This window comes from Epinephelus fuscoguttatus, linkage group LG7, assembly GCF_011397635.1.
Source record: "Epinephelus fuscoguttatus linkage group LG7, E.fuscoguttatus.final_Chr_v1".
Classification (NCBI taxonomy): Eukaryota; Metazoa; Chordata; class Actinopteri; order Perciformes; family Serranidae; genus Epinephelus; species Epinephelus fuscoguttatus.
The window spans coordinates 5,355,899-5,382,656 of record NC_064758.1 but is presented as its reverse complement, the minus strand read 5'-3'; the positions used below and the strand labels follow the sequence as shown (position 1 = coordinate 5,382,656).

Genomic DNA, 26,758 nt, shown 5'->3' with positions numbered 1-26,758 from the left:
AAATACAGAGATATATATCGTGTATTGCTGTTCAGCCTGAAAATACTGAGTTATGAATTTTTGCCTATATTGCCCAGCCCTTTAACCTATATACGTCAGTATTTTTTAACGAGCTCAAACTTTTCAGTCTCAATACTGTCACCTCTTGGTCAGCACATACAGCTGTGAAACAATCCAGGTATGTACATGCAGGGCTGTAGTTGTAAAAATAAAGCTGAGCAAATGATAAATGAAAATCATAAAAATGGTGGATGAACTACAAACCTCAGTGACCCATATACCAGACCAGAACCATTGAAACCAATTCATACGCTTACATTCGCTTTATTCCCCAACAGCCCTGTGTGCATGACACTGCACTGAAGCCAGGGTTATAATTATGTTAGTCCTTGTTAACTCAACAAAAAGAAACACAAGCAGTGGGGCATCGGTAACGTAGTGGATAGTGCTGGTGTCCCATGTACAGAGGCATTTCCTCACTGCAACAGCCACGGGTTCGAATCCGGCTCGCGACCCTTTGCTGCATGTCAGTCCCCATTCTCTCTCTGTCTTCCCATTTCACACACTGTCCTGTCATTAAAGGTAAAAAGCCCACAAAAATAATCTTAAAGAAAAGAAATCCAAGCAGTAGCATAGGATCCACTAAAAATAAATGCATTAACTTTGTTAGAATGTTAGAGGTTCTCCTTTCAGCCCGAGCTGTTTCTCAACAGTTCCAGAGCTGCCTCTTTCTCTTTGAGAAGCTCTTTGAGTCTTCTGATCTGTTCACATTGTTTCAGTTCATCAGAGTCCATGGATGTTGTTCTGTTACTGGCTGAAGCCTCATCAGAAGTCTTACAGTTGTGCTTCTTCTTAGCTGTTAGACAGCTGATCCGTCCAGATGTTTTTACATATTTTCTTACAGCCTTTGTTTTTCCCCCTCTTTTATTTGTCTGCTCTGTCCTCCAAGCCCACTTCTCTGGCTCTTGGGACCTGGCGCTGGACTTCACTACAGGATCTTGAGTACAAGGGATGCAACATGGACAGACTGTACGCTTCCTCGTTCTTCCCATTCTCCTTGTTGTGTTTGTATTCAGATCTGCACAAGTCTGAGTTTGTGGCCGGCCAGCTGTGTCCTGTGATTTGGGGATGTCATCTGTGCTGAGGAAATCTTCATCTATGGGTTCCATGTAGCCAATGACTGGCTCAGTTTCAACATCACATGATATTCCTTTGAGAGACGTGTTATCTGAATGGCACTTCTTCCTCAAAAGAGAGAGAGCTTGTGTGTTCAGTTTGAAATGTGAACATTTGAGAGGTCCGATGTCTGTGTGAGGACTTGGAGTGGCAGAGTCTTCTGACAGCTCCTGTCCAGTTACTTTTCTAACATTGATGTGACCATTGCTGCTGTCAGTGTCTTGTAGACTGTAAAGGTCCTTTAAAAAAAGTTCCTTCTCTTTTAGCTCACTGTCTGGTTCCCTGTGATCTGACCTTATGGACTCACTCCATAGAGGTTCAGCAATTAGAGACCAGTCTGAAGCTCCATCAATCCTCTGCAGGCAAATTTTCACATTGGCTGTTATCCCAAATATCTGTCTCAGCAGATTATCAGACCTTTGAAGGGATTCTGGTGCCAGTGAGGATGTACAACTTGCTGTGGGATTCACAGAGCTCTGCAAGTAGAAAAAAAAACTCTTTAAAAAAAACAAACAAACAAACAAACAAACAATAAACAAGACAACAAGTCTGCAGCCATGTTAGTAGCTCTGGCACAGTGGTTCTTTGAGCTAAATGCTAATGTCAGCCTGCTAACATTTCAAGATAATACTGAAATGCTACATATGTTCCCCATCCTCATTTAATGAGACATTTCCTAATTAGAACTGATGAGGCTGATGGGAGTGTCAAGTTTTTCAGGTGCTACAATAATGCATAAAGTTGGGAGATGCAGGTTAGGTTGGGTTTGGGTGGTAGATTAAGCCACATTGTTTGCTGGTTGGATGGCGCAAGTCAGAATTTGAAACAATTTCTCATCTTTTATAAATGGAATGCAGCTAGTGCCATATCTTCATGCAAGAATGTGGACGAACTCATAGCTCTCTTAACTTTTAATTGTTGTTTTTTTAAAACAATGTTTAATTAAATTCTTCTACTATATGCTACTTTAATGAAGAGTTTGTCCCCCACAGCGTCTGCTTAGGAACGTTGTGGCCTTCGGACAAATAGTTCAGAAATCCTGCTGTAAAGAAGACCCTTGAGACAAACTGTGATATTTGATACTGGGTTATATTAACAAGCATGACTCAGTTTGACTTTTCTGCACTGTCTCTGGCAGAGTCTGTTTTAGTCTCTGTACAGTCAATTGTATAAAGTTTAACACTGTGCACTTAAATGCAAAATATAATTCCCTCAGTCCATAGTAGGATGTCACAGCTAAGTAACGGTAATATGACAGACCCCAGGCAGAAGTCTGATGAGATGCCGACTAAAAAGTCATGACTGTCCCAGTGATACAGGATTTTTGAAGCTGATACCAACATCAATATTTAGAAGTTCCAAAATCCAATAACTTCTACTTGTAGAACTTGTATTTCTACTTGTTGACATATTGACATCATACCGTTACTCATGGCAACAAGCATGGCTGAAAGAGGAATTATTAATGACTGCAGCTTCAGTAGTGTGGAATAAACTGTGGTGTCCTGAATGTTTTATGAACAGCCCCGGATTTCTCAGACTCTTTTAGCGACTTACCGCTCAGAGGGAACTCATTCAGTGGCTCCTCTGGCAGCAGCACTGCGTCACTCCCTCTCCTCACTCCTGTGTTGTCAAGTGATTTTGTCATAAACCTTTGATAATGTAAACCTATGTGATGCTCGTGGTTCAACAGAAAACTACATATATGTGAAAGTCCAATAGTTACGGTATCATAACAGCCTGTCACAGGTTACAGCGTGATGATTAGAGAAATGGCAAAGCACGAAGGTCCAGGTGGAAAACAATACCTCAATCATTTAGGATTTTGCTAAAAGAGAAGGAAATCACCTGTTGATATATACATTATATTACATTTTTTGGATTTGGGAGCTGTTTAAATGTGTAGTTTTTGGTATATTTTATTTTGTTGAACTATTATGTATACAGAATCAGAATCTCACTCTGAGTTACTGTTGATGTTCACAAACTAAAGAAATGAGAGATCATTTTTATTTAGTTTTTACTGAATATTTAAAGGCAAACTGTTGACATGTAAAATGATGTCACTTTTTTGTTGTAATTCTTTTTTTTTTTTTTTTTTAAAGATATTTTTTGGGGCATTTTTAGCCTTTAATGGATAGGACAGACAAGTGTGAAAGGGGGAGAGAGAGAGGGAGTGACATGCAGCAAAGGGCCACAGGCTGGAGCCGAACCCGGGCCGCTGCGGCAACAGCCCTGTACATGGGGCGCCTGCTCCACCACCAAGCCACCGACGCCCCGTTGTAATTCTATGTTCTTAAAATAATAATTTTTTTAATACTCATTTGTCATATTGTCAAGAACATTGTTAGGGCAAAAATACCCGGAAATATTGTTATATTATTTTAAGTCCATATCGCCTAACCCTATTGATAAGTTCTGAACAGTCTGAACTGGGTATTGCCACTGATTTCCTGAATTGATTTAATTTTGATTCACAAAGTCTCAATTCAATTCAATTTCTGATTCAATCTGATATTGCTTTTAATGGGGATATTTCAGTTACAATATCAATTTTTGCTATTTTTGTATACTGGACATTTTACAAGGAATTAATTAGAAATTAACTGTTTATTGTTCATGATGCCTGAAAGCAGCAGGGATAAGGAGTTGGCCTCCAGATCACTTTTTCCTCCTCCCGTTAATCGGCACATCTGGGTGATGCGAGCTGGATGTGTTTCAATTCACATCCCCTACAACTACAGAGCAATGCCAGCCACAGTCCCATTCGGTGCTGTTGTCTTTGACCGGCACACTGGTAACTGCCAGGTGGTTCTTCCGGCTCCAGTGTTTTACTTTGCGCTCGTCATAGTGACTAAATCGCATGCCATTCTGTTTGTTTTGCTAACCTCAACATTTGTTTATTGTGTTTCATATCATAGGCCAACAAATATTGATCCATAACTCAGAATTATCAGACTTTGATCCTCTGCCTGACCCTCCCTGTGTCCAAGGCTCTTTGTTAATTTTAAAAAAAACTTGGTTATTTAATGGTTCTTAAAAATGTATTTCATTTAATACAAAGTGGTAACTACTGTATGTGAATGCATGAATGGGTCAGACCTGCAGCACTGGATTTGAAATGAACTGTAATAAACTGGAGCTTCTGTGCTTTGATTAGCAGCTGTGAAACAACATGACCCTCATTTCTTTAAAATTAACATTAGTTCTTCTGAGCTCATTTTGGTCAAAGTAACACAACAGTAGTGTAATAAGTCACTTATTACTCTGCACAGAGACTAATATTGTAAAGTAACTTACTTCTTTCAAATGATGATAACTAATAATATGTAATATATTACATTTTGAGAGTAACTTGCCCAACACTGATCACAAGATAAACTCAAATCTCACAGGCAATTCAGATTATTCAGATTAACGGGGTTAAAGCTTCACACATCTGTGGAAAAAAGCGTATATTAAAAGATGATCTTGGATTTTATGAAGCGATATCGGGTAATTCAAATGAAGATCGATTTAAATCAGATGAATCGATTATTTTAAACCAACCCTAACTGTGATTGGTTGTTTTAGTGGGCACTGCGAGGAGGAGGAACCTGATTGTTTTCACAGATTATCTGTCTCATATATCACTGTGTGGACAGACAGTTCCAGCAAATGTGACAAAAAGGTATTTTCAAAGAAGTTACCAAATGCATTAAAAATCTTAAAATGACACGGTTACATAATTTCCTGCAAGAAGATTGTTTTTAATCATAAAAACTTCAGAGTATTCCAAAGTCATAAAGGCAATAGAAGTGTCCTCACCTCCATTCTGTGGGTGTCCTCCTCTATTTGAGAGCATATTCCACTGCTGCTGTTAGACGTGTTGGGATCAGCTGGACTTTTTGTTTCAACATCAACTTCCATCCTCTCCAGCTGTTGGGTGGAGGTGATCTGCTGACTGCTAATATGTGAGCCCTCATTATCATGCATGTTCATCACTGGCAAATCACAAATATGTCTAAGATTTTTGACTGTGTTGTATGACATACTCTGGTCAGTTGCTCTTCTTCTATGGGCACAGATTTCATTGTCAGTTGTTCCATTCAGGTTCTTCTGTTGTGTTACACCACTTCTTGTGTCCGTCTGATCTGTTTCCTTTCTAAGTGGCACTTGTGTTTGTGGTCTCAAATCTTGTGTTGACTCAGACTCAGCTTTGGGTGGAATATATGACACAAATATTACATTGTCTTCATCTGGTTGAGTGACTGCTGACATTTGCGCTGAGGCCGCCTGTTGAGACGAGTCATCATGACCATCATCGTCACAAAGGTCAATCACCTCATCTGATTCATGTGGAATGATAACCCGTAGGCCCTGAGGTGCAACTGGCTCAAGTGATTGTTGGGATGAAGATACAATGATTTTGTTGAATTCACAACTTTTTTGTGCTGCTGTGGGTGAGTCACTTGTTCCCATTTTATATGCTAGGCTGCGATTTTTGGCCACATAAACCACATTCCTGTTGTCCGTGACCAAAGTGTTTTCCTGTCTCTGTCCGCTCGACAAAGAGGCTGTTTTTTTAAGGACGTCACAGTGTTTGTTAGCATTTTCTCTCTCTGCAACAATTCGAAGAATCTCTGAAGTAACACAAGGGGTAACAGGATCAACAGTTGGAGCCACTGTGCTTTCCTCTTCTTCAATGACCCACTTTATTGGGCTGTTAGGCCTTTGTGAAGCTTTTGGAATTAATTTTAAATGTGGTTTTGATCCTTTGGATGGAGTTCCACATGAAGTGCTACTTGATGTCTCACAAAGCAACCCGAGTGAGTGAAGTGGAGAATCACTTTGTAGAGTCGTGCTTCGATTGACAGTTGTGATGGGTGGCACGTAGACCAGACTAGATAAGCTTTGACTTGGAGAGGAGCTGGGTGGTGGAGTAAAAATCTGTTTCTTGATACCAGCAGGTCGTTCAGATGCTGGGACTTGTGAATTAGAAAGAATCTGAAGGGACTGTCCTCTGGGGAGTGCTGTGACTGAGGGCTGACTTGGAACTCTTCCTAACTTCCCACTGTTTGTTGCAGGTGTTGCCACTGGAGGTCCTATGGACATCAAATTTACATTCTGTTGCTGTAGTGGGTGCTTATTTAGTGAATGACCAAGATCCAAATCTGCTTGATTAGGGAAGACATCCATGAGTGAAAAATGCTTTCTGACAATTTGCTCTGTGGCAGAAGGATTCAAAGCTGACTTCTTTACCACCTGAACAGGTGCCGAGGCAATATTTATGGTTACAGCTTTCTGTGATGTAGGATTCGTTTTGGGTTGACTTATTTGAGATTGAACAAACTGTCCATTGACAATTTGTACAGGAATCAGTTTCATGATGTTCTTTCCATCGGCTCCAACAGCAGGCATTGCCTGGTAGAAGACACCGGTCCCACTGACAGAAAAAACAAAACAAAATAAAACACGGAAATACGTCACAAGGTTGTTTTAGATTAAAATACCCTTATAAAAATGAGTGAAAGAATTTCTCATTTACAAGTAATAAAATCAGGAACACAAATTTTAAGTTTAGACATATATTTTTATCTTACTCCTATAAAGATGCATACAATTTCAAAATATAACTCAGCAAAATGCCTTAAATTCAAAACTAAAGATGGAACATTTGTACATCTGGTTTGAGAATATAATCTGCTGACAAATTTCTGGAATTTGATTAATTCCCTTACTAAATCAGTTTTGGTTTAGTGACTTTAGTGAGTAAGAAATTTCTTAGAATTCTTAGAATTTCCCCTAAAGTTAAGACTAGGTCCTTGTAAAGATAAAAGTTAGGGTTAGGGTTAGTCCTTAAGAGAGCTCCTAAGGAGAAAAACTGTTAGGAGAAGAAAGGAGGACTTTAAGAGGCTTAAGAGTTTCATAAGTAGAGGAGAAGATGGTGGAAAGACAAAGAGGTAGGACGAATATTCTTCAAACACTGAAAATATTTGTGGTCAGTGTTATTAGAGATACACACACATTTAACACCCAATGCAATAATGCTGTAACACCAGAAATGAAATGATCACAATACTAAGATATTTGGAAAACTGGAAAAATGTAGCAGTGATGACTTGGGTCTGTCTCAACCTTCTATCAGTAGAATAATCACACTAACAATGACAACCCTTTCACAGTCAGCAGTTAATTTCATTTCCACTGGGTGTCCACACCTTGCAGACTCACAAAGGGGTGTGTCTCTGACAAGCAATCACATCTGTTAAAAGGATGCATCAAACCTAGAAATGGGGTCAACCATACCCCCTCACCAAGATAAAAATTTCTGTCCCTTCCTTGCTCAGAGTTGCTCTGAGAACTTTCCTAAATCACCCTTAGCTAGGATTCCTTACTAAAAGTTTTAAGGCTAAGTTCTCTGAGAGTATTCTCAGAATGTTTGTGAATACGGCCCCTGACAGCACCAGGAAAAAAAACACATAAGCCCCATCTTGTGGACCAAAAAAGCAATTGATTTATTATTCTAGTACCAAAAGTTGTGTATTTGCAAAAATGAATAATATAAAAGACTGATAATTGGCATCTGTGAAGCGATACAATATCACCACACAAAATATTGCAACGCTATGCTGTATCGACTTATCGACCACCCCTAGTATAGAAACAATTCTATTGTGTGTGTGTGTGTGTTTATCAGTTTACTCAGTGTATGGTTATGGTTATATGCTCACCCATTGGTGATTACTGATACTTGTACACGCTTCTGGATTTAAAAAAAAAAAAAAAAAAAGAAGGAAAGAAGGAAAAGGTAAAAAAAAAAAGAAAAAAGCCACTAAAGATCAATGGTAAAAATACATTTCATTTTACATGAGTTCATTTGGCAGGTGCTTTTGTCCAAAGCGCCAACCAGAGGCGTAAATATAGACTGGGCAAACAGTGGGGTGGAGGGGCCCATAGAGAGTGGCCCTTGCAAGTGATTCAGATTGCGGCCTTGAATATACACACCTGTGTTTAAAGGGGCCTGAAAAAAAAAAAAGTTCCTAGTTTAAAATGGTGTCATTTGTTATTTATGTCCTTAAAAAAGGCAAACCCATCTACATCATGGTTTACTTAATTATTTTGTTTTGCATAGTCAGTCACCCTCTAAAACAAAATGATATGCTTTTTCTACATAAAAACTACTAAAATAAATGATTCATTTCTTACTTTCTTCGATATTTTTGTCAGATATGCAATGATGACTGCTGGGTAATCTGTATGTTGATGTTGTCTGATGACAAGTCCCTTTTTTCGTCAAGAAAAAACATGTATGATAGTGTGCACTAGGGCCCATCACAATAGTGTATGCTGGGGCCTATCATAATAGTGTGTAGTGGGGCCCATCGTAACTGCCTTATGCCACTGGTGCCAACATTTGGTCTGTTAATATGTCAAATAAAAGCATTCATAAACAATACAGTTCTATCTTTACAGTGCAGCAGTTGTGCAGTCCTAAAGGAAACATTTAACATTTTTGGAAATGTTCTTGTTTGTTTTCTTTCTGACAGTGAGCTGGGCCCTATTTCAGAAAGCAGGCTCAACAAACTCTGAGCCTAATCCCGATCTCCAAGTTGACTGAGCTTGAGTTAGGAAAATCAGAGCTTTACGGCTCCAGAAAAGCTGATCAGAACTAGTTCAATCAAGTCTGAGTATGTTCAGCCTTAGGGAAGGCTGTTCACAGTGAGCACCACAAGCCATCATCAATGGAGTGCAGATAACATGATGCTCAGTGGTAGAAAGCGGTGTTAAAAAGCAGAGCCACTTACTTCATCCCAACTGAACTGGAGAGTTTAATGACCGCAAATGAAGACTTTGGACATGAAAAAAAAAAAAAAAAAAAAATCTATTATGGCAGCTGCAGCTAAACAGCGTGGTGACGGGAAAAGATTGCAGAGCGTGTTAAGAGGTAACGTGAAGTGACGCTTTGTAATGTGATGTGTTAATGTGTGTCTAATATACAGAAAAGATATGAACTCTTTTACATCTTAACAGTATTTACATATTTTAATATAATTTGCTATATCATCATTTTCAGCTGTAATCTGATGGGACCCAAATGCACTGGGCAGCAACTCAAAATCAAACACAAAATATTGTTCAGACTCGTAAAAATTTTGCTTATACTTACGTCATTCTTGCAGTATTAGTCATGTAAATTGAATTGCTGTGAAATGATTTCCTATTCACGTGATCGCCTTTATTCTCAGATAGTGCTACGATGGGGATGGTGAGTCCCATAAATACAGCCTATAACACCACAGAATCTCTGAATATATGAAAAGTATTCATGAATCATTGCATAATGTATCCACGTAGATTATTTTCGTATCTACACTGACAAACCTGCAGTTCTGTGGAATTCCTCTGTGATGATCCATTCTGATTTATGCCCAGGGAAAACCACAAAAAGAGGCAAAAGTCTTTTCAGAGCCAGAGACACATTTCTTATGGCCTGACAAACCGCTGTCTCGCTGATGTGTTCAGTGTTTCTGATGTTATTAAGAAAACTGCTGCTGCCTATAAGAATCAAAGGGCAAAGCATAGAATTTGTTACGATGATAATGCAAATCCACGATGTGTAATATTTGATTAATCTGGGTAGAACAGATTTTTAAGGTAAATGATAGAGTGTGAGGTGAAATTGTATCTTTCATATAGACACTCCTCCAGGAATGATAAGACAATCAAACGGGGTCTAATCACCATTTCTTTACACAACAGTCCCTAGATAAATTGTGCCTCAATGTTCACGACTTTTGTGGTGGTATTCAATACATCATTTATTTCAAAAAGGTTGGTAACAGGAAGTAGTTTGAGCGGAAGCTCTGTATCTTGGGTTGTCGGATGTGTAGAAGCTTGATCAATAATAATGTGGTTTAGCATTAAAGCAGCTTGATGTTACACTCAATGTCTGCTGCAGTAATCTTTAACGCACAACACGGCAACTTTATTCAAAAAAGGACACACCATTTCTCTCCTTCCTGCTATATGCACAGCAGGCGATCAACCTCAGGCTTAGATTAAACAAACCTGCGAGTCAGCAGGTTAGCTTCACAGAGTATGTTGCTATAGTAACTGACTCAGGGTTTCGCTGAACTGGCTTTGTGAAACGTTAAAGTCAGAGTTTCCCTCATCTCAGGCGGAACTCAGAGTTTTTACTAATCCTGCTCTCTGAAATAGGGCCCAGGTTGAGATCAACAGGCATTCGCACAGCAGACGATTTTGACTTGTCACAGTAGGAAAAGCACAGGTGAAAATAATGAAATTAAAGTTGTAGTTAATAACTAATTAAAAAAAAAACTTTTTGTCATTTTGCTGAACCTATCACTGAATCCACACAACAGCAGATAGATAATCTGTGAAAAATGTTTCATGCTTCTCATGACATTTACTTGAAGGCACCACAACTTAGCATGATGACTTCGCCAGGCTAAAAGAGAGCCACCTTCGTGACACTCAAAACTCTGGCTTCAGGCAAACATACCTCTCTGACAGACTAATCTCGTTTCACTGTTAATATTACAACCCTCAGGAAAACACTGCTAAACCTAACTGAGCAGACTGTGCTTGTTTTACACCTTCTGTTAATCCACACGTTGTGATTGCTCCAATAAATGTTACTTGTCATATCTTGTAAATGCTATGACCTATATCGGGTGAGTTAAAGTTTCATTCAACTCTACCTGTGAACCGAATCCATTGCCTTCGTTGAGGGATACATGACTCATGAAATCACGTGAATTTTGTTTCGTAATCTCCCCATCCAGCCGTTCATCGTAAGGACAACAGCAGCATTACTGAGTCTCGACTCAGTGTAATTCCTGGAACATGCTAACGTTAACGTTACATGTGTTTACAAGAAAGCCACGAAAATTCAACGTTGCTGGCAACGCCAAAGCACGCTACATATTTGCGCCGTTACTTCCGTGTCTAAAGTATAACAGGAGGCTGTCTATAACGTCGCCATGGCCATTCACAGACAAATTAAGCCACCGTTTTGTTCGCACCAACAACATTTTATACTGAGTTTTCTTCTGGCGGTCCACATCTCAACTTCCGTTTCTATAGCGCATCCATTACATGAAACTTCCGGTATGTTACGTGCGTTGTGTTCGAGGTCATTTTCATGCTTACTTTGATGTTAGATTCGCCGAACAGTGTTAGTTTGCAACCATAGACTCTCTGTTTGGGACGAATATAATTCGCTTGTGTTTTTTCCCAATGTCTTTTTCCATTTATGGATGCCAAACAAAACGCAAACACTGGTGTAGCTTTTCAAGCATCCTTTCTACTAACATCCGCTTAAACATGACATGTTCAGGTTCCGCTCAGTGCTGTGAGAACAGCAAGAGTAGGAGTTTCCAGGGTATGTTTCCTTTTGTAATAACAGTACGGTGAGGAGTAAGAAATAGGGTGAAATGATGTGACGTTACACATTCCTTCCTGTACAGTAGGTGGCGGTATGCACCGTCAAGCTGTTTGCTATCTGCCATTTAAACACAAACGTGGGTCCATTCCGTCCATTCATAGATCTGCTTTGTTCCTTCATCCACTGGTTCCCAACCTGGGGGTCCCGACCCCCACTAGGGTCGCTAAAGCTTCGTGGGGGGCCGCAAGGCTTTTTTTAACTAAGGAATGTAAGTAGGGCTGGGTCTGATTGCCTGAACCAGTTCAAATCACAAGGTCCCACTATGATTATATTTCTGATATGGTCTGATGTAATATGAATTTGATTCAGAATATTTCAGTTACAATGCCAATTTTGCTTAAATGTGAAAGAGATTCTTAAAAGAACGAATAGGCTACTGTAAATAGTACAAGGAATTATTTAAATAAGAAATAAATTCAGAACAGTATTAGAATTTAATATTTTATAACTAAATGTTGGGTCCTGTGCAGCAATGGTACAAACAGCAAAGTCACTATATAAAACCAATAAGATCTCACTGCAAACTAATCTAAACTGTCAATAAAATATATTCCTGACATCACAATACTGAGAGTAGTTTAGAACAAATGAAGAACACAAAGTCGTTCCTCCCTCAGGTACTGAGGAGTCACTACAGCTGGTAAACTTTAGGATATGTGGCAAACTAACCTCTCTCCCTCTCTCTCTCGCTCTCTCCCTTCATACATATATATATATATATATATATATATATGTATATGGTTTACACTTTTGTATATTAACTTATATTTGGAAAAATGATGCCTATTACATTTTGTATGGTGGCTTTTTATCAAGGCAAAGTAAAGGGACAAATGAGATGTAATACCTTTATTTTGAGTCCGTTATGTTTTGAAACCTCTATATTTTATGTTCCATGTGGTGCTGCTATATACAGTCAGTACCATGTTTTGGTACAGATTCGTCACTCTCATCACTCCTGTTTCGAGTAGCAGCAGGCTCTGATAAGCCCACTTTACTCTACCTGCTTTGCAGCAACAGCAGACAGACACATTTGGGGACTAGCTGGTGAACATAGTGGAGCTTTTAGCAGCCAACAAGACTAATTTCTTTCTTAGGAGCTGGCCATGACCGCAACACCAAAACAATACTTCTCCATGCCTTTTCCATGTGTCAATACATATCAGTTGACTAGAAGCTGGCCATATCAACTTAACAAATTCATAACTAGAATTACTGCCTCATGGTTGTATGGCTCCTTGCACTAGTCAAGTTTCTCTGACAGTTTACATCCATGTCTGTAAAAACATGGATGCTTCCCCACAACAGCACAGATCTATACAATCAACACAGTTTCAAAATGGACACCCAAGATGAGTGTCATCAGTTCAATATCTGACCAAAAGTCCCCTCTTCTGTTCCTAAGATATGACGTTGAATAATGGCCAGAAAAGTGTTTTATGCAGAATATTATGATGTCACAGTGAAGTTGACCTTTGACCTTCTGGATATAAAATGTCACCACTTCATTATTTTATCCTATTAGACATTTGTGTCAAATTTTGTCATAATTAGCATATGAATTCTTAAGTTATGGCCAAAATCCTATTCTGTGAGGTCACACTGAACTTGACCTTTGACCTTCAACCACCAAAATCTAATCAGTTCATTGTTGAGACCAAGTGGACATTTGTGCCAAATCTGAAGAAATTCCCTCAAGGTGTTCTGGAGCTATCATGTTCATGAGAATGAGACAGAAGCAAGGTCACAGTGAGCTTGACCTTTGACCATCAAAGTTTTATCAGTTCATTGTTGAGTCCAAATGAACACTTGCCTAAAATTTAAAGAATCCCCTTCATGATGTGCTCTTGAGATATTGTGTCCACAAGAATGAGACAAGACAAAGATGCAGTGACCTTGACCTTTGACCTATGAACACCAAAATCTAATCAGTTCATCGTTGAGCCCAAGTGGATGTTTGTGCCAAAGTTGAAGAAAATTTCTCAAGGTGTTGTTGAGATATTGTGTTCATGAGAACATGACAGACGGATGTCCCAAAAATAAAATGCTTCTTGCCACAGCTATGGCCGGCACAGAGGCATAAAAATAAATTCATAAATAAATAAAGCAGGGTTTTTTTGTTGTTGTTTTTCAATTTGTAAAATTGTCTCAGTCATTAAGTGAATCTTGCTGCATACTGTGGTAGATTGGTTTCCTTACAGTTAAATTCTGTTTCTGCTGGCTTCACCTGTCAACTTCAACATCAGTAACTATGTAAGTACAAATGAATGCATTGCAATGCAGTGACATAATTTGCATACATGACATTGCACATTTAATATTTAATTTTGTAATATTTCAATATAGTACATTGCATTTATTGGCCTGTAAGTATACAAAACAGAAGCATGTCACTAGTACTAATATACTCTAGCATCTTTCTTTAACATACACTATGATTCCCCAGTATGTCTGAATAGCTGTTTGCATGCTTTGAGCAAAGTACAAACTGGAATGAATAGGATGTAAAAAAAAATACATGTTCCTTAAAAAGTCTTCAAAGCTGGCTCAAGAGTGCATGAAGAAGGCACATCTTTACAAAAGTGATTTTTTTGGTGTTAATGTTTCATGTATGATGAAAGCAGGATGGTGCCTCAGTGGTTAACAATGTTGCTTTACAGAAGAAAGCCCCTGGGTTGGATATCAATCCAGCATGCTCAATTGTTTTAGTATGGAGTTTTAAGGTTCTCCCTGTGTCTGTTTCTGCAGGCATGCAGCCAGGTGAAGAGGGAAATCTAAACTGCCTGTAGATGTCAGCATGAGCCTGAATGAGTATTAGCCCTGACACAGGAATGTACATTTAAAAACAAGATGTCAGACAGGTGCAAAGTACAAACAGTCTGACCCAAGAAAGGTACCTTACATTAATGTCAATACAAACTAAATATATAAAGAAGCTTTTGTTGTTGTTGTTGTTGTTGTTGTTGTTGTTGTTGTTGTTGTAATATAGCTTCTCAAGAGATTTTATGAGCCTCTCAGTGACTGGATGTTTGTGATGGGATTAAACAACCTTTACAGCAATGCCTTGTTAAAAATTAGTGCAATTTGCTTCATAACCTGATTATATTGTGGTGTGATTCAGTAAACAGACAAATCAGATTCAGTCTGGTAATTACAACATTCATGTCAGACTGCTCAGTCCTTGTTTGCCAGCAGATCATCCAGAATACGCTCACACATGTACAGGCAGCGAGGCACGTGGAAGCACCCTAAAGAGGAGGAGAGAGGAGAAACACAGTTATCTTACTGACCAGGTAGAGCAGGAAGCTGCCCTGGGGAGCACGGCCACTGTGTGGCAATTAGTTTGTAATCAGTTGTTAGGTTATACCGTATGCATCACTAAAGCACAGTATAAACTGTAATATTAAAGGCCTTAAAGGGAAATTCCACCAATTTTCCTCCTCAGTGTGTATTCGCAGGTGTTGGGGATATGTGGACACAGTCATATAAAGTCTTTAGTGTCTCCAGAGGGAGCTGTGTGAAGTCGGCTAAATGTCCTCAAGTGATGTCACTTGAGTGAGTTTCGGTTATTTAGAAAAGTTAGAAAAAGTGGTAATGAAGGCCCCCTGCTGCATCGTCTGACATCAACATGTCTCAGCACATGAACACATTGCAAAGACTACAGCCAGTGGCCAACCAGCACATACAGTACAGGCCAAAAGTTTGGACACACCTTCTCATTCAATGCGTTTTCTTTATTTTCATGACTATTTACATTGTAGATTCTCACTGAAGGCATCAAAACTATGAATGAACACATGTGGAGTTATGTACTTAACAAAAAAAGGTGAAATAACTGAAAACATGTTTTATATTCTAGTTTCTTCAAAATAGCCACCCTTTGCTCTGATTACTGCTTTGCACACTCTTGGCATTCTCTCCATGAGCTTCAAGAGGTAGTCACCTGAAATGGTTTTCCAACAGTCTTGAAGGAGTTCCCAGAGGTGTTTAGCACTTGTTGGCCCCTTTGCCTTCACTCTGCGGTCCAGCTCACCCCAAACCATCTCGATTGGGTTCAGGTCCGGTGACTGTGGAGGCCAGGTCATCTGCCGCAGCACTCCATCACTCTTCTTCTTGGTCAAATAGCCCTTACACAGCCTGGAGGTGTGTTTGGGGTCATTGTCCTGTAGAAAAATAAATGATCGTCCAACTAAGCATAAACCGGATGGGATGGCATGTCGCTGCAGGATGCTGTGGTAGCCATGCTGGTTCAGTGTGCCTTCAATTTTGAATAAATCCCCAACAGTGTCACCAGCAAAACACCCCACACCATCACACCTCCTCCTCCATGCTTCACAGTGGGAACCAGGCATGTGGAATCCATCCGTTCACCTTTTCTCGTCTCACAAAGACACGGCGGTTGGAACCAAAGATCTCAAATTTGGACTCATCAGACCAAAGCACAGATTTCCACTGGTCTAATGTCCATTCCTTGTGTTTCTTGGCCCAAACAAATCTCTTCTGCTTGTTGCCTCTCCTTAGCAGTGGTTTCCTAGCAGCTATTTGACCATGAAGGCCTGATTCGCGCAGTCTCCTCTTAACAGTTGTTCTAGAGATGGGTCTGCTGCTAGAACTCTGTGTGGCATTCATCTGGTCTCTGATCTGAGCTGCTGTTAACTTCCGATTTCTGAGGCTGGTGACTCGGATGAACTTATCCTCAGAAGCAGAGGTGACTCTTGGTCTTCCTTTCCTGGAGTCGGTCCTCATGTGTGCCAGTTTCGTTGTTGCGCTTGCTTGGTTTTGCGACTCCACTTGGGGACACATTTAAAGTTTTTGCAATTTTCCGGACTGACTGACCTTCATTTCTTAAAGTAATGATGGCCACTCGTTTTTCTTTAGTTAGCTGATTGGTTCTTGCCATAATATGAATTTTAACAGTTGTCCAATAGGGCTGTTGGCTGTGTATTAACCTGACTTCTGCACAACACAACTGATGGTCCCAACCCCATTGATAAAGCAAGAAATTCCACTAATTAACCCTGATAAGGCACACCTGTGAAGTGGAAACCATTTCAGGTGACTACCTCTTGAAGCTCATGGAGAGAATGCCAAGAGTGTGCAAAGCAGTAATCAGAGCAAAGGGTGGCTCTTTTGAAGAAACTAGAATATAAAACATGTTTTCAGTTATTTCACCTTTTTTTGTTAAGTACATAACTCCACATGTGTTCATTCATAGTTTTGATGCCTTCAGTGAGAATCTACAATGTAAATAGTCATGAAAATAAAGAAAACGCATTGAATGAGAAGGTGTGTCCAAACTTTTGGCCTGTACTGTACGTTCTGCGCCTTCGTGAAAGGAAACAACTGCTTGTCGCTGCTAATTTATACAATGTAAAATGCCATAGGCTTGTGTCAATAACGTTAACATGTTGTATTTGTCTTAAAAATGTGTTTAGTATAAGACAGTTGTTTTGTCAGTGAACCTTGTGAGTTGTAATGGAGCCAAATTGTGATGTTACCTTTACTAAATGTTGCTGTTGTCCCTAGCTTCATATGATTAGAGGAAATCCCTGCTAGCTGCTAGGCTAATTTATACAATGTAAAATGCTATAGGCTTATGGTAATAACATTAGCATGTTGTACTTGTGGGGAAAATGTGTCCAGCGTTTTGTCTGTGAATCCTGTGAGTTATAATGATGCCAATTTGTGTACTTTACAGGACACACTGGTGATTTGTTATGATTTTTTGAAGTATGAAATGTGAAATGTCTTGAAATTTAGATTTAATGTAATAAGCCACACCCCCTTTAAGCAATCCTTTCAAATTTTGTGCATCAACTGAGACATGACACTAGATGATGAAAACCAAATTTCATTCAAATGTCTCTGACTGATTATGTGAGATCAACTTTCTGCTTGTATAGTGCCCCCTATTGGTCAATTTGAATCAAACTTTCAAGGTATGATTCAGTTACTTATGTAGGTATTTCCAACAAGTTTTTTGATGACTGGCTCAATGGTTAAGGAGTAAAATCAATTAATGGGCTGAGCCTCGCCCCCTCTAAAGTTCATTGGTCAATATCATCAAAACGAGAGCTTTGTCTCTTGATGATCCACACCCCTTGAGATGTCAAAAAAAAAAAATTTCAAAAAATTCAATATGGTGGACATCTAGTCAGGTGGACCCTGAGGGTTCTTGAGGCTTTCATAGAACCTATTCACCTGAACCTGTGTCGAATTTTAACTCAATCTGACATGTGGTGCGAAGCCAGTGGCCTTTCAAATCAAAATTTTTTCAATCTTAATTATAGTGCCCCAATATGGCCTATTGCCATTACATTTCTTGAGCACCATTTGCATGCAAACTTCCATTTATTGGTGAAAATTTAATGTCTCTACAATGTACCATCTCATGGGAATTTGCGAAAACATTTCTGAATGATAATAATAATAATAATAATGATAATAAAACATGACAAAAACAATAGGGTTTTAGCACTTCAGGCTTGAACCCATAATAAATACAGATGCAAATCATATAAATACATTCTGTTAGTAGAAGTGGTTCCTGTGCCTCTGAGCAGGGCTCAGTATAAATACAGAGGTGATGTCGGCAGGTGTTTGTTTAACAGTGAGAAATCACTGCTGCTCTATCACTGATAACTCTATTACCTTTATTAGTTTTAGCCAGAGGTGGAGTAAGTCACACATGTGCAAGTCTCAAGCAAGTCCAAAGTCAGTGGGGAGAAAATCAAGCAAGTCGAGTCCTTGCAATGAGTCAAGAAAGTCATTCTCACAAACTCAAAGATAAAATAATATGAGCTGCACCCAGTCCTAGAATGTAACTAAATAAATTTACTCAGGTATGCTTTTTTCCATGCCACTTTCGGCTTCTATTCCACTACAGTTTAGAGGGAATTATGTACTTTTTACTCCACTTCATTTATCCGACATCTTTAGTTACTAGTTGCTTTATGATGTTGGACTTTTACACACGAAACATAGAAAAACATACAAGTACAGCTGGAACTAAGAGTCAGTTAATGAACTGACAGAATATTAATTGCAGACTATTTTGAGGGATGCTAAAACATTTCATGGTGTCAGCTTCACAAATGAGAAATGTGCCGCTTTTGAGGTTTGAACTGTTGGTTGGACAAAACAAATATTATGAAGGTGTCTCCTTGGTTTCTGTGTAGATGTGACACCATTTTTCCACTATTTGGCTATTTTTACAAACCAAACAATCAATTGATTAATGGAGAAAATAATCAGCAGATTAATCCATAATGAAAATAATCATTAGTTAAAAGTTCAAAATCAGCTCCACCTCAACCAACTACAACAATAAATTCCTGCTTTTACATGAATGTATGAGTCACAATCATCTAATGAGATCATATATAGTAGTATAACAGTCACAGACATTTTTACAGTACTTTTACTTGTAGTACTTTAAGTACGTTTTCTTACTTAAACTTAAAATTTTGAATGCAGGACTTTAACTTGTAACAGAGTATTTTTAAAGGGTGGTATTAGTTACTTTTACTAGAGTAAAGGTTTTAAATACTTCCTCTCTTGCTCCATGCCCCGTCTGAATCATTAAGATCAAAGACTCCACTCACATTAACATAAATGCTGCTGTGAAAGAGCAGGGAAGATCATTATGCAAGAGTAATGCGAAATGCGAGGAGAGCAGGAACTGGAGGGCTCACTGAGCCGCAATGATGTATGAGAGGTAATTATCACATAGTACACAGGTGCGCACAGCAAACACACTCACACACAGCTTATGTTGGGAGACAAGGCAGGGACAGTTGTTACACACTGTGGCAGTTACAAAACCTCATACAAATAAGACAGAAGAGAGCCTGAGCATATACAACTAGCAGTGCATTTTTTAGTTGTCTGCAGTGATAAATGTGTGTGGCTGATGGCCCAAAGCTGACAGTGTGTCACTGGTTGCCAAGCACATTCAATACTGACTGAGTTATTGACAATTTAACTCAAATGTATCACACAGATAGAACTGAATAAAAGAACATTGTGAATCTCATGATGCGGCTGTACTTCTTTCACTGCCATTCCTCTGAGGAAAGTCATGAAGGAGGACAGAGCTCTTGTAGAGTGACCATGAATATTATCATCATGTATTGTGAGGTCAAACTGACCTTGACCTTTGACCCCTGAAATCCAATCAGTTCATTGTTGAGTACAAGTGAACATTTGTGCCAGATATAAGAAAATTCTGGAGAATTTTTTTCTGGATATATTGCATTCAGAAATGATACAGATGTGGGGTCACAGTGACCTTTGACTTTTGACCACCAAATTCTAATCAGTTCCTCGTTGAGTCAAAGTGGACATTTGTGCCAATTTGAAGAAATTCCCTCAAGGTGTTCTTCAGATACCAAGTTCACGACAGTGCAATGAACGAGGTCATAGTGACCTTGACCTTTGACACCAAAAACTCGGATCAGTTCATCCTTGACTGAAAGAGGATGTTTCTGCCAAATCTGAAGAAAATCCCTCATGGTGTTCTGGAGATATCACATTCACATGATTGAGATGGATGTAAGGTCTCTGTGACCACAAAAAAATCAAATCTGTTCATCGCTGAGTCCAAGTGGGCATTTGTGTCAAATTGGGGTACCTCAAGGCGTTCTTGAGATAATATGTTCACAAGAATGGGACGAACGGACGGATGGATGATGGGCTTAGGTATTATCTAATTTGTCATTCCTTCCTGGAACTTCACCGGGTATATACGGTATATGAAGGTATTAGTGCTGCTTTACCCAAGCTCTCAGCTTTTACTGTATAATATATACAGAAAAGAAACTCACAAAAAGTCAAAAAATGTGTCATTTTACACCTCTTTTCCTTAAAGCCCCTACAAAAAACTTTCATTTTGAGTTGATTTTGGCGACCCCTGTGGACAAAAGCAGTAGTGTTTTGCCGGAATGAAGCCTACATTTCCCATGAGCTCTAGCGCGTATTGTCGTAAAGATACTTACCTGGCTCATGCATGTGTTTGTTTTGGGGATGAATGAACCAAGACGGGAAAACTTTGCCCCCGCTCCTATCGGGGATCCCAGCTCACCTCTGCCGCGCCCCAGCTCCACCTCTCCAGCATAAGCGCCACCACCGCCGGGGTAAACGCAGCGGTCGGCTGGTAAGGCTGAAGGCCTGTTTGGCGAGCACTTCCACGGCTTCTTGGACTGAGTATGGAGCGGTGCCTCGCCTCTTCATTTCTCGGCACTCGCTGGACCCTGTCGACGCCTTGCTGGTACCTGTCGTCGGCCCCAATGAGGTGTTCCAGCCCCGCGGCCCCTGCTCTCCTCGTCCCCACTGGCGCAGGGTGAATCTGCGGCCTCTGTGTGTGGCTTCCCGGACAGCTAAAGCTGTGGACCTGCCAGCTCCTGCCAGGATTGGGCTGGTAAATGCTACATCGCTAGCGAACAAAACGTTTATCCTGAAGGATTTCCTGCCTTCCCGAGGATTGGATTTTCCCTGTGTGACTGAGACATGGCTGACTGTTGGTGAGTCCAGTGCTTTCACACAACTTTTACCCGGTGATTGCTGCTATCTTAACTCCCCGCGGACGTCGGGTCGAGGAGGAGGAACTGACTATCTATAAGCGTCACTAAATGTAAGCAGCTAGGTAAGATGACGTGTGCCGTCTGAGTGCCGTAAATTGTTTCATCCTGGGACCGACCCGGTTACAGTTTCCTAAAGGTATGGATATACACTATATAGAAATAGCTTATCTTCACACTGATGGTCTCATTTGCTGTTGTAGGTCACGCACAGACATCAGCAAAAACGAGAGACTTTTGCATATCCGGTTAAAAGTTCCTTGTAGCGGCTTTAATAAACAGAGAACCATACGCTTTATGAATGTATGTTTTGCTCTTTAACCAAACGATGCCAGGCTTAATTGCCTATTTAACTTGTGGTAAAACACTCTTCATTCAAACTCGACAGACACAAAATAAAACTCACTAAAACCATCTCGGTTAGTCTTGTTAGTCCTTCAGTTAATTAGTCCACTGTTCCAATAATCACCAGCTCTGGTTTGGTCAAAATTAATTCTTTATTCACCGGCTAATATGCAAAAACATGTTGTTTGTGTGGTCTTTCAGCTGTCACTGCTGTTGTGAACACAACACAGGCCAGCTGTTTACAGTCAGTCCTTTTAAGTTTATCTCCACCTTTCGCGGTAAGCTCAGATGCCTCTTGCACCACGTCAAGTCTAAGTCAAGTCTCAAGTCAGGAATACCAAGTTAAAGTCAAGTTGAGTCTTTTATCAGTGTTAAGCGGGATTGACTTCTGCGTCAAACCAATGCCATACCTACGGCATTGCCTCTGCTTTCCCGGAAATGTACATTGCAGCAACGCAGACCTCATAGATGAGAAACAATAAATTGTAAAGAAAATAATTTGCTTATAACAGCAGCATGTTGTATTTTTGGGGAAAATGTGTCCAGATAAAGACAAATGTTTTGTCTGTGAATCCTGCAAGTTGTAGTGAAGCTAATTTGTGTTTGAAATTGTCCCTACTAAGCCATATTTAATGTGTTTTGAATCAACTCAACTTTACAGCACTTCACAGAGACCCCACTGCCAGCTAGTATTTTGGAGGTGTAACTGCAGAGTGACACAGACACACAATGGCGTAGAGGTGCGTAGGCTATGGCGTATGCTCTACATGGAGCTGTCGCACAAGTATCAATCCACCTTTAAGGCTCATTTATACTTCCTTTACGTAAGAAAATAGATGCGTGTGTTTAAAGTGTTGTGAACATTACTGTCCTCCTACTTCCATGTGTCCTTTATGATGGCAGATACAGCTAATAGATGGCACTAGAGGGCAGAGTTAAAAGTTTCACACAACAGCAAACAAGGTGATGGTGGCGGTGGTCAGAATCAGTCATTATATTGTTTCCTTTAAACGGAGGCAGCGTTGTAGACAATGGTCGTCTCGACAGCCAATTAATACATCCCGACATCTGGACCAAGAATTCTTTTCACTATATTACCAATTTGTTCTGTTCCACCACTCTTTAAGTTTCTTCATTATCTCCTAAGGTTTTATATCGCTTGAACTACACTACACTGTCTACATGATCTCTGGTGGTGCTGCTCCATTTTCTATGTATTTGTAAGCTTTCAGAAAACATGCACAAATACGGACAAATTGTCTTTGTCTCCACATCTAACATTGAGCATAAATGAGCCCTTAATCAAGCAAGTCTCAAGTCCTTAAATTTGCTACTCGAGTCAGACTTAAGTTATCATGTGACTCAAGTCCCCAACTTCTGGTGTTAGCACACTGAACGTTGGCAGAAACAAACTCCATCCAGCAGTAATCAGCTGCCGCTGTCATCAGAAACAGATGTTGCTTTATTTGATGCTTAAGAGACTTAAGATGAAGCCTTAGTTTCATATCCAGCTCAAACCTAACAGGACAACTACAATGATGGGACTTTTGTGAACCTTGCTGTTATCGGCCAAGAAATACATCTAACAGCTACAGTGCTGATCTGTTTTAAGCTACTCTGTGTTCCAGTAGCATTTCATCCAGGTCATCTGGCAAGTTTTTAGGTTGATTTGGCATTCATTTAATTCTCCATCTCAGTTATGGTCTTACCTTTAAAGGGGCCTCCTTTAAAATCCAGTGCCACTTTCCCTTCTTGTGTCAAATAGCCGAACCACTCGCCACACTCACCATCAGGAAACTGTACAGAATCAGACACAAATACAGTATATCAGGCCTACACTGCACTGAAACATACAAATATACAGTATGTATTTTGTATATTCAAAAAGACATGCATTTAAGTTGAATGTTACGCAATTTACATTACATTACATTTATTGAGCTGACAGTTTTATCCAAAGCAACTTACAATAAGCCCTGTGTTCAAGTACAGAGCAGTAGTAAGGACCTAGTTAGCCTAGCTTGGCATAAAGACTGGAAACGGGGGGCAACTACTAGCCTGGCTATGTCCACTGACACCTCATAGGCTCTCTGATTAACATGTTCTTTCTTATTTGTTTAACCAGGGCGGTGGGTAGGTATGTGCAGGAACTATTTCACCCTTGCAGCTCTTATGTGCAGGCTCCAGCTATAGCATGAGCACAGGTTATTAGTTTCTGTTCAAACACGATAGTACCAAACCTGACATCCTCATTTAGGCCTTTTGCACTGCAGGAACGCAATGACCCGTAATTTAAGGTGTAGCCACAGGGTCTTGTATTCCGCTGTACTTTTAGTATAAACCTATATTTTGGCCCTGCTCAGGGGTTTAATAATTCCAAGTTGAGGTCCTCTTGGCAGGGAAGAAAAGTAACAGCTATTTAATAACACTTTAATCAGCCATAAATCAGGCAGAGCTTGTGTTTAGATAAGTAATGCAAGGAAGTTTATGTTAGTTTTAATGGCATATACTAGGGCTGGGCGGTATTCGCGGTGATGGTAACTTACCGCAGTAAACATAAGCCACAGTACTGCTTTTGTGGTTACCTTCATACCGCAGTACTCCAGCTACTGCGGCAGAACGGGGCCTGCCCCAAACCCAGGCCTGCGGGAGAAGGGGGCCTGGGAGCCACCCGCCCTCCCTCTTCCCTTTAAGTTTATACATACTATATAACGTTTTATACACAATAATAGATGGATTAGCAAACTTTTACTTCTGACGATAAATAGTTTCCATCCTAGACTTGTACGGCTTTTTAAATTATTTTATTTAAGGTGTAAAAAAAAAAAGAGAGAAGACAATACCGCAATATCATACTGTCACCGCATCCCCCAAATATAATACTGTGATATTGATTTTAGGCCATACCACCCAGCCCTAGCATATACAGTATGAAACATGTTTTTACCATTTCACCAAGCTATATCCAACATCCTCTGGTTTGTGAAACACACTACAAATGCACAACAGGAGTGAGAACAAAGACCTTATGAGTTGTTAAAAGTTTAGGTTACGGGAAGCTGCAAGTTAGTCATTAAGTTTACAGTTTGAAAAAGAGTGAACTGCGATGATAACACTCAGTGATGTTGTACACATTCACTGCACCTGGATGTTACTCATCAAGACAGTGGCAACTATTCGACAATATTTCGAATAATCCACCCCCCCACCCCCACCCCCGGAGACACGCACACAGAGATCCATTCATCTTTAAAGGCCCGAACATACTCGGGCCAAACGTACGCGGAACGGACTCTGCGGAGGTCCGCGCGGACTCAAAGCGACGTCCACAAGCCCTGTGCGCGCAAAGCTCCGGTGAGCTACGCGCACCGGTGACTGCTTGGCATGTATTTTTCACATCACAGGGATTTTTCACGGACATTTTTAGAGGAAAATACAACGCGGAAACGCACTCGACTATGAAAGCCCGAATGACTGCGGACATTCCTCGCGAAGTAGTAGTCTCTGCATGTTTCTCCTGTTTGTAGAAGAGCATCAAACTAGCTGGTAGCCCATCTCACACCGCTGTAGCAATCCTATACTGCGGTTAGGAGCTGAATTGCATGTCAAATAAAGGGGGGAAATAAGATGGCGAATAGTAAAAGTCGCATTAAAAAATCGATTTTTCAAAAATAAAACGACTATTCAAAAATTGTGACCCATCCCTAGTTTTTATGCTAAGCTTGGCTAACCATGTCCTCACTGCAGCTCTGTAATTACAGTAACACACATAGACAGTGTTGAGATAACCAAGCCCCTAGGAACAGCACTGGGATTTGAGGCCCATTCCCCATGGTGGCTTAACCATGGAATTACACCATTCAGGTCCATCGTGTGATGCCATCGGGCTCAAAAAGACTTTTCCCCACAGAATTTGGAAAGACACATCAGTGGGGGGATTTCTTTGTGTGTCACAACCCCTGTGAAATGACTCATTTCACTATCAGAATTTGATCCATTCAGTCAGTTGCCATTTCCAAAGTCTAGAAGAGTCGCATGATTACATTATTTTATCCCCATTAAAGTTAGCAGAGAGCTAAAGCAAAAGTTAGCTGCTTAGCAGGCAAGAGTCTTTAGTGTGCTTGCTCAGTCAGCAAGTGTTAATGTCATTGACGAAAACTATGATGAAAAGTTTTCGTTAACAACCTTTTATCCTTGACCAAAATGAGACGACAAGCTAAAAATAGATCTAAATAATAAAAACTCAGACTAAGTATGTTTCATTTTCATTGACGAGACGGGTCAAAATGTTAGTGGTGGACTATCTAATTTCTAAACACGATAAAGGCCGTGCCTGTAATTACCTTCAAATGCCGCATGAGCGACAGGCTGGTAACCTCCAGCCACCAAATACACTCACACTGAAGCAGCGTCACACTGAAGCAGCGTCTTCTTCTATCTTCTGTTTTTGGACTGTATATAGTATTTAAATTATTCCATTGTTTTTATTTACATTTTAGACAGTGTCCCAACTTTTTTGGAATTGGGGTTGTAGTTTTATTTGAGCGAGTTACAACCTACCGCAGTGCTGCCTTGATTCTCCTATTGAGCCTTATTTTGTGCTGATATGTGGGCTTTTGGAAGGTTTAACATTTTATCATTAATTGGCAATTCCATGACGATGCAGCCGTTGTTATGGTGTAATGCAAAAGTAATGTAACAAGTAATGTAAAAAATAAAAATTCTACAGGGAGTAAATAAAAATTCAAATGCACTACTTGTTTTTTTTTAAAGTAACCTAATGTGTAATGGAGCTGATCTCTCACTCTTGAAAAGAAAGAGAAATGTGCATTTCTCAGTATGTTTAAGTTTCCATTTAAAGAAGTGATAAAAAATGTACAGTTGTCCTTTTGTGCCCTGTTGACACTGCAGTGTAAACTCACATGGGCAAAGGTGTATTCATAAACTTCGAAAAATCTCTCCAGCAGCTCTGACTTCTTGGTTTGACTGTAGGCCATCAGGAAGGCAATAAGAGCCTCACAGTGGGGCCACCACATCTTCATACTCCACTCCAGCTGTCAAATACACAAGCAGGATCAGACTACCTGATCTGATGCATTTAAAATTTGATGATCAGTCAAAGGAAAACAATCTGTAGTTACACTATCTAGTACAAGGAAAATGCAGCAGCATCCATGATCTAAGGGAAAACACCATCATGTGTATCAAT

At 40.0% G+C, this 26,758-nt stretch overlaps 3 protein-coding genes across 5 annotated transcripts in view; 1 reads left to right on the top strand and 2 right to left on the bottom strand.

Annotated features, from left to right (window-relative positions):
• Positions 1-26,758, top strand: part of pex10 (peroxisomal biogenesis factor 10) — a 95,404-nt gene that overhangs the window by 23,819 nt on the left and 44,827 nt on the right. The gene's annotated exons all lie outside the window — the stretch shown is intronic.
• Positions 309-11,480, bottom strand: lrif1 (ligand dependent nuclear receptor interacting factor 1). Of its 3 annotated transcripts, XM_049581653.1 has the most exons (4): positions 10,881-11,480; positions 5,211-6,601; positions 4,984-5,122; positions 1,515-1,652 (listed from the first exon to the last, which is right to left on the bottom strand). In XM_049581653.1, exons 1-3 carry the CDS (start codon positions 10,916-10,918, stop codon positions 5,007-5,009), a joined length of 1,545 nt encoding a protein of 514 aa, XP_049437610.1. In that variant the 5' UTR covers positions 10,919-11,480; the 3' UTR covers positions 1,515-1,652; positions 4,984-5,006. The 3 variants fall into 3 exon arrangements, with proteins under 3 accessions (XP_049437609.1, XP_049437611.1, XP_049437610.1); XM_049581652.1 differs by having other exon boundaries at positions 309-1,652; positions 4,984-6,601; positions 10,881-11,474; XM_049581654.1 differs by lacking the exon at positions 10,881-11,480 and having other exon boundaries at positions 309-1,652; positions 5,211-5,307.
• Positions 13,915-26,758, bottom strand: part of LOC125892012 (renin binding protein) — a 33,262-nt gene continuing 20,418 nt past the window's right edge. Inside the window, exons 10-12 of the mRNA XM_049581723.1 lie at positions 26,472-26,603; positions 23,259-23,346; positions 13,915-14,874 (exon numbers count right to left, since the gene is read on the bottom strand). Coding sequence (XP_049437680.1) covers positions 14,801-14,874; positions 23,259-23,346; positions 26,472-26,603 — 294 coding nt within the window. The 3' untranslated portion in view covers positions 13,915-14,800. The remainder of the gene's footprint in view (positions 14,875-23,258; positions 23,347-26,471; positions 26,604-26,758) is intronic.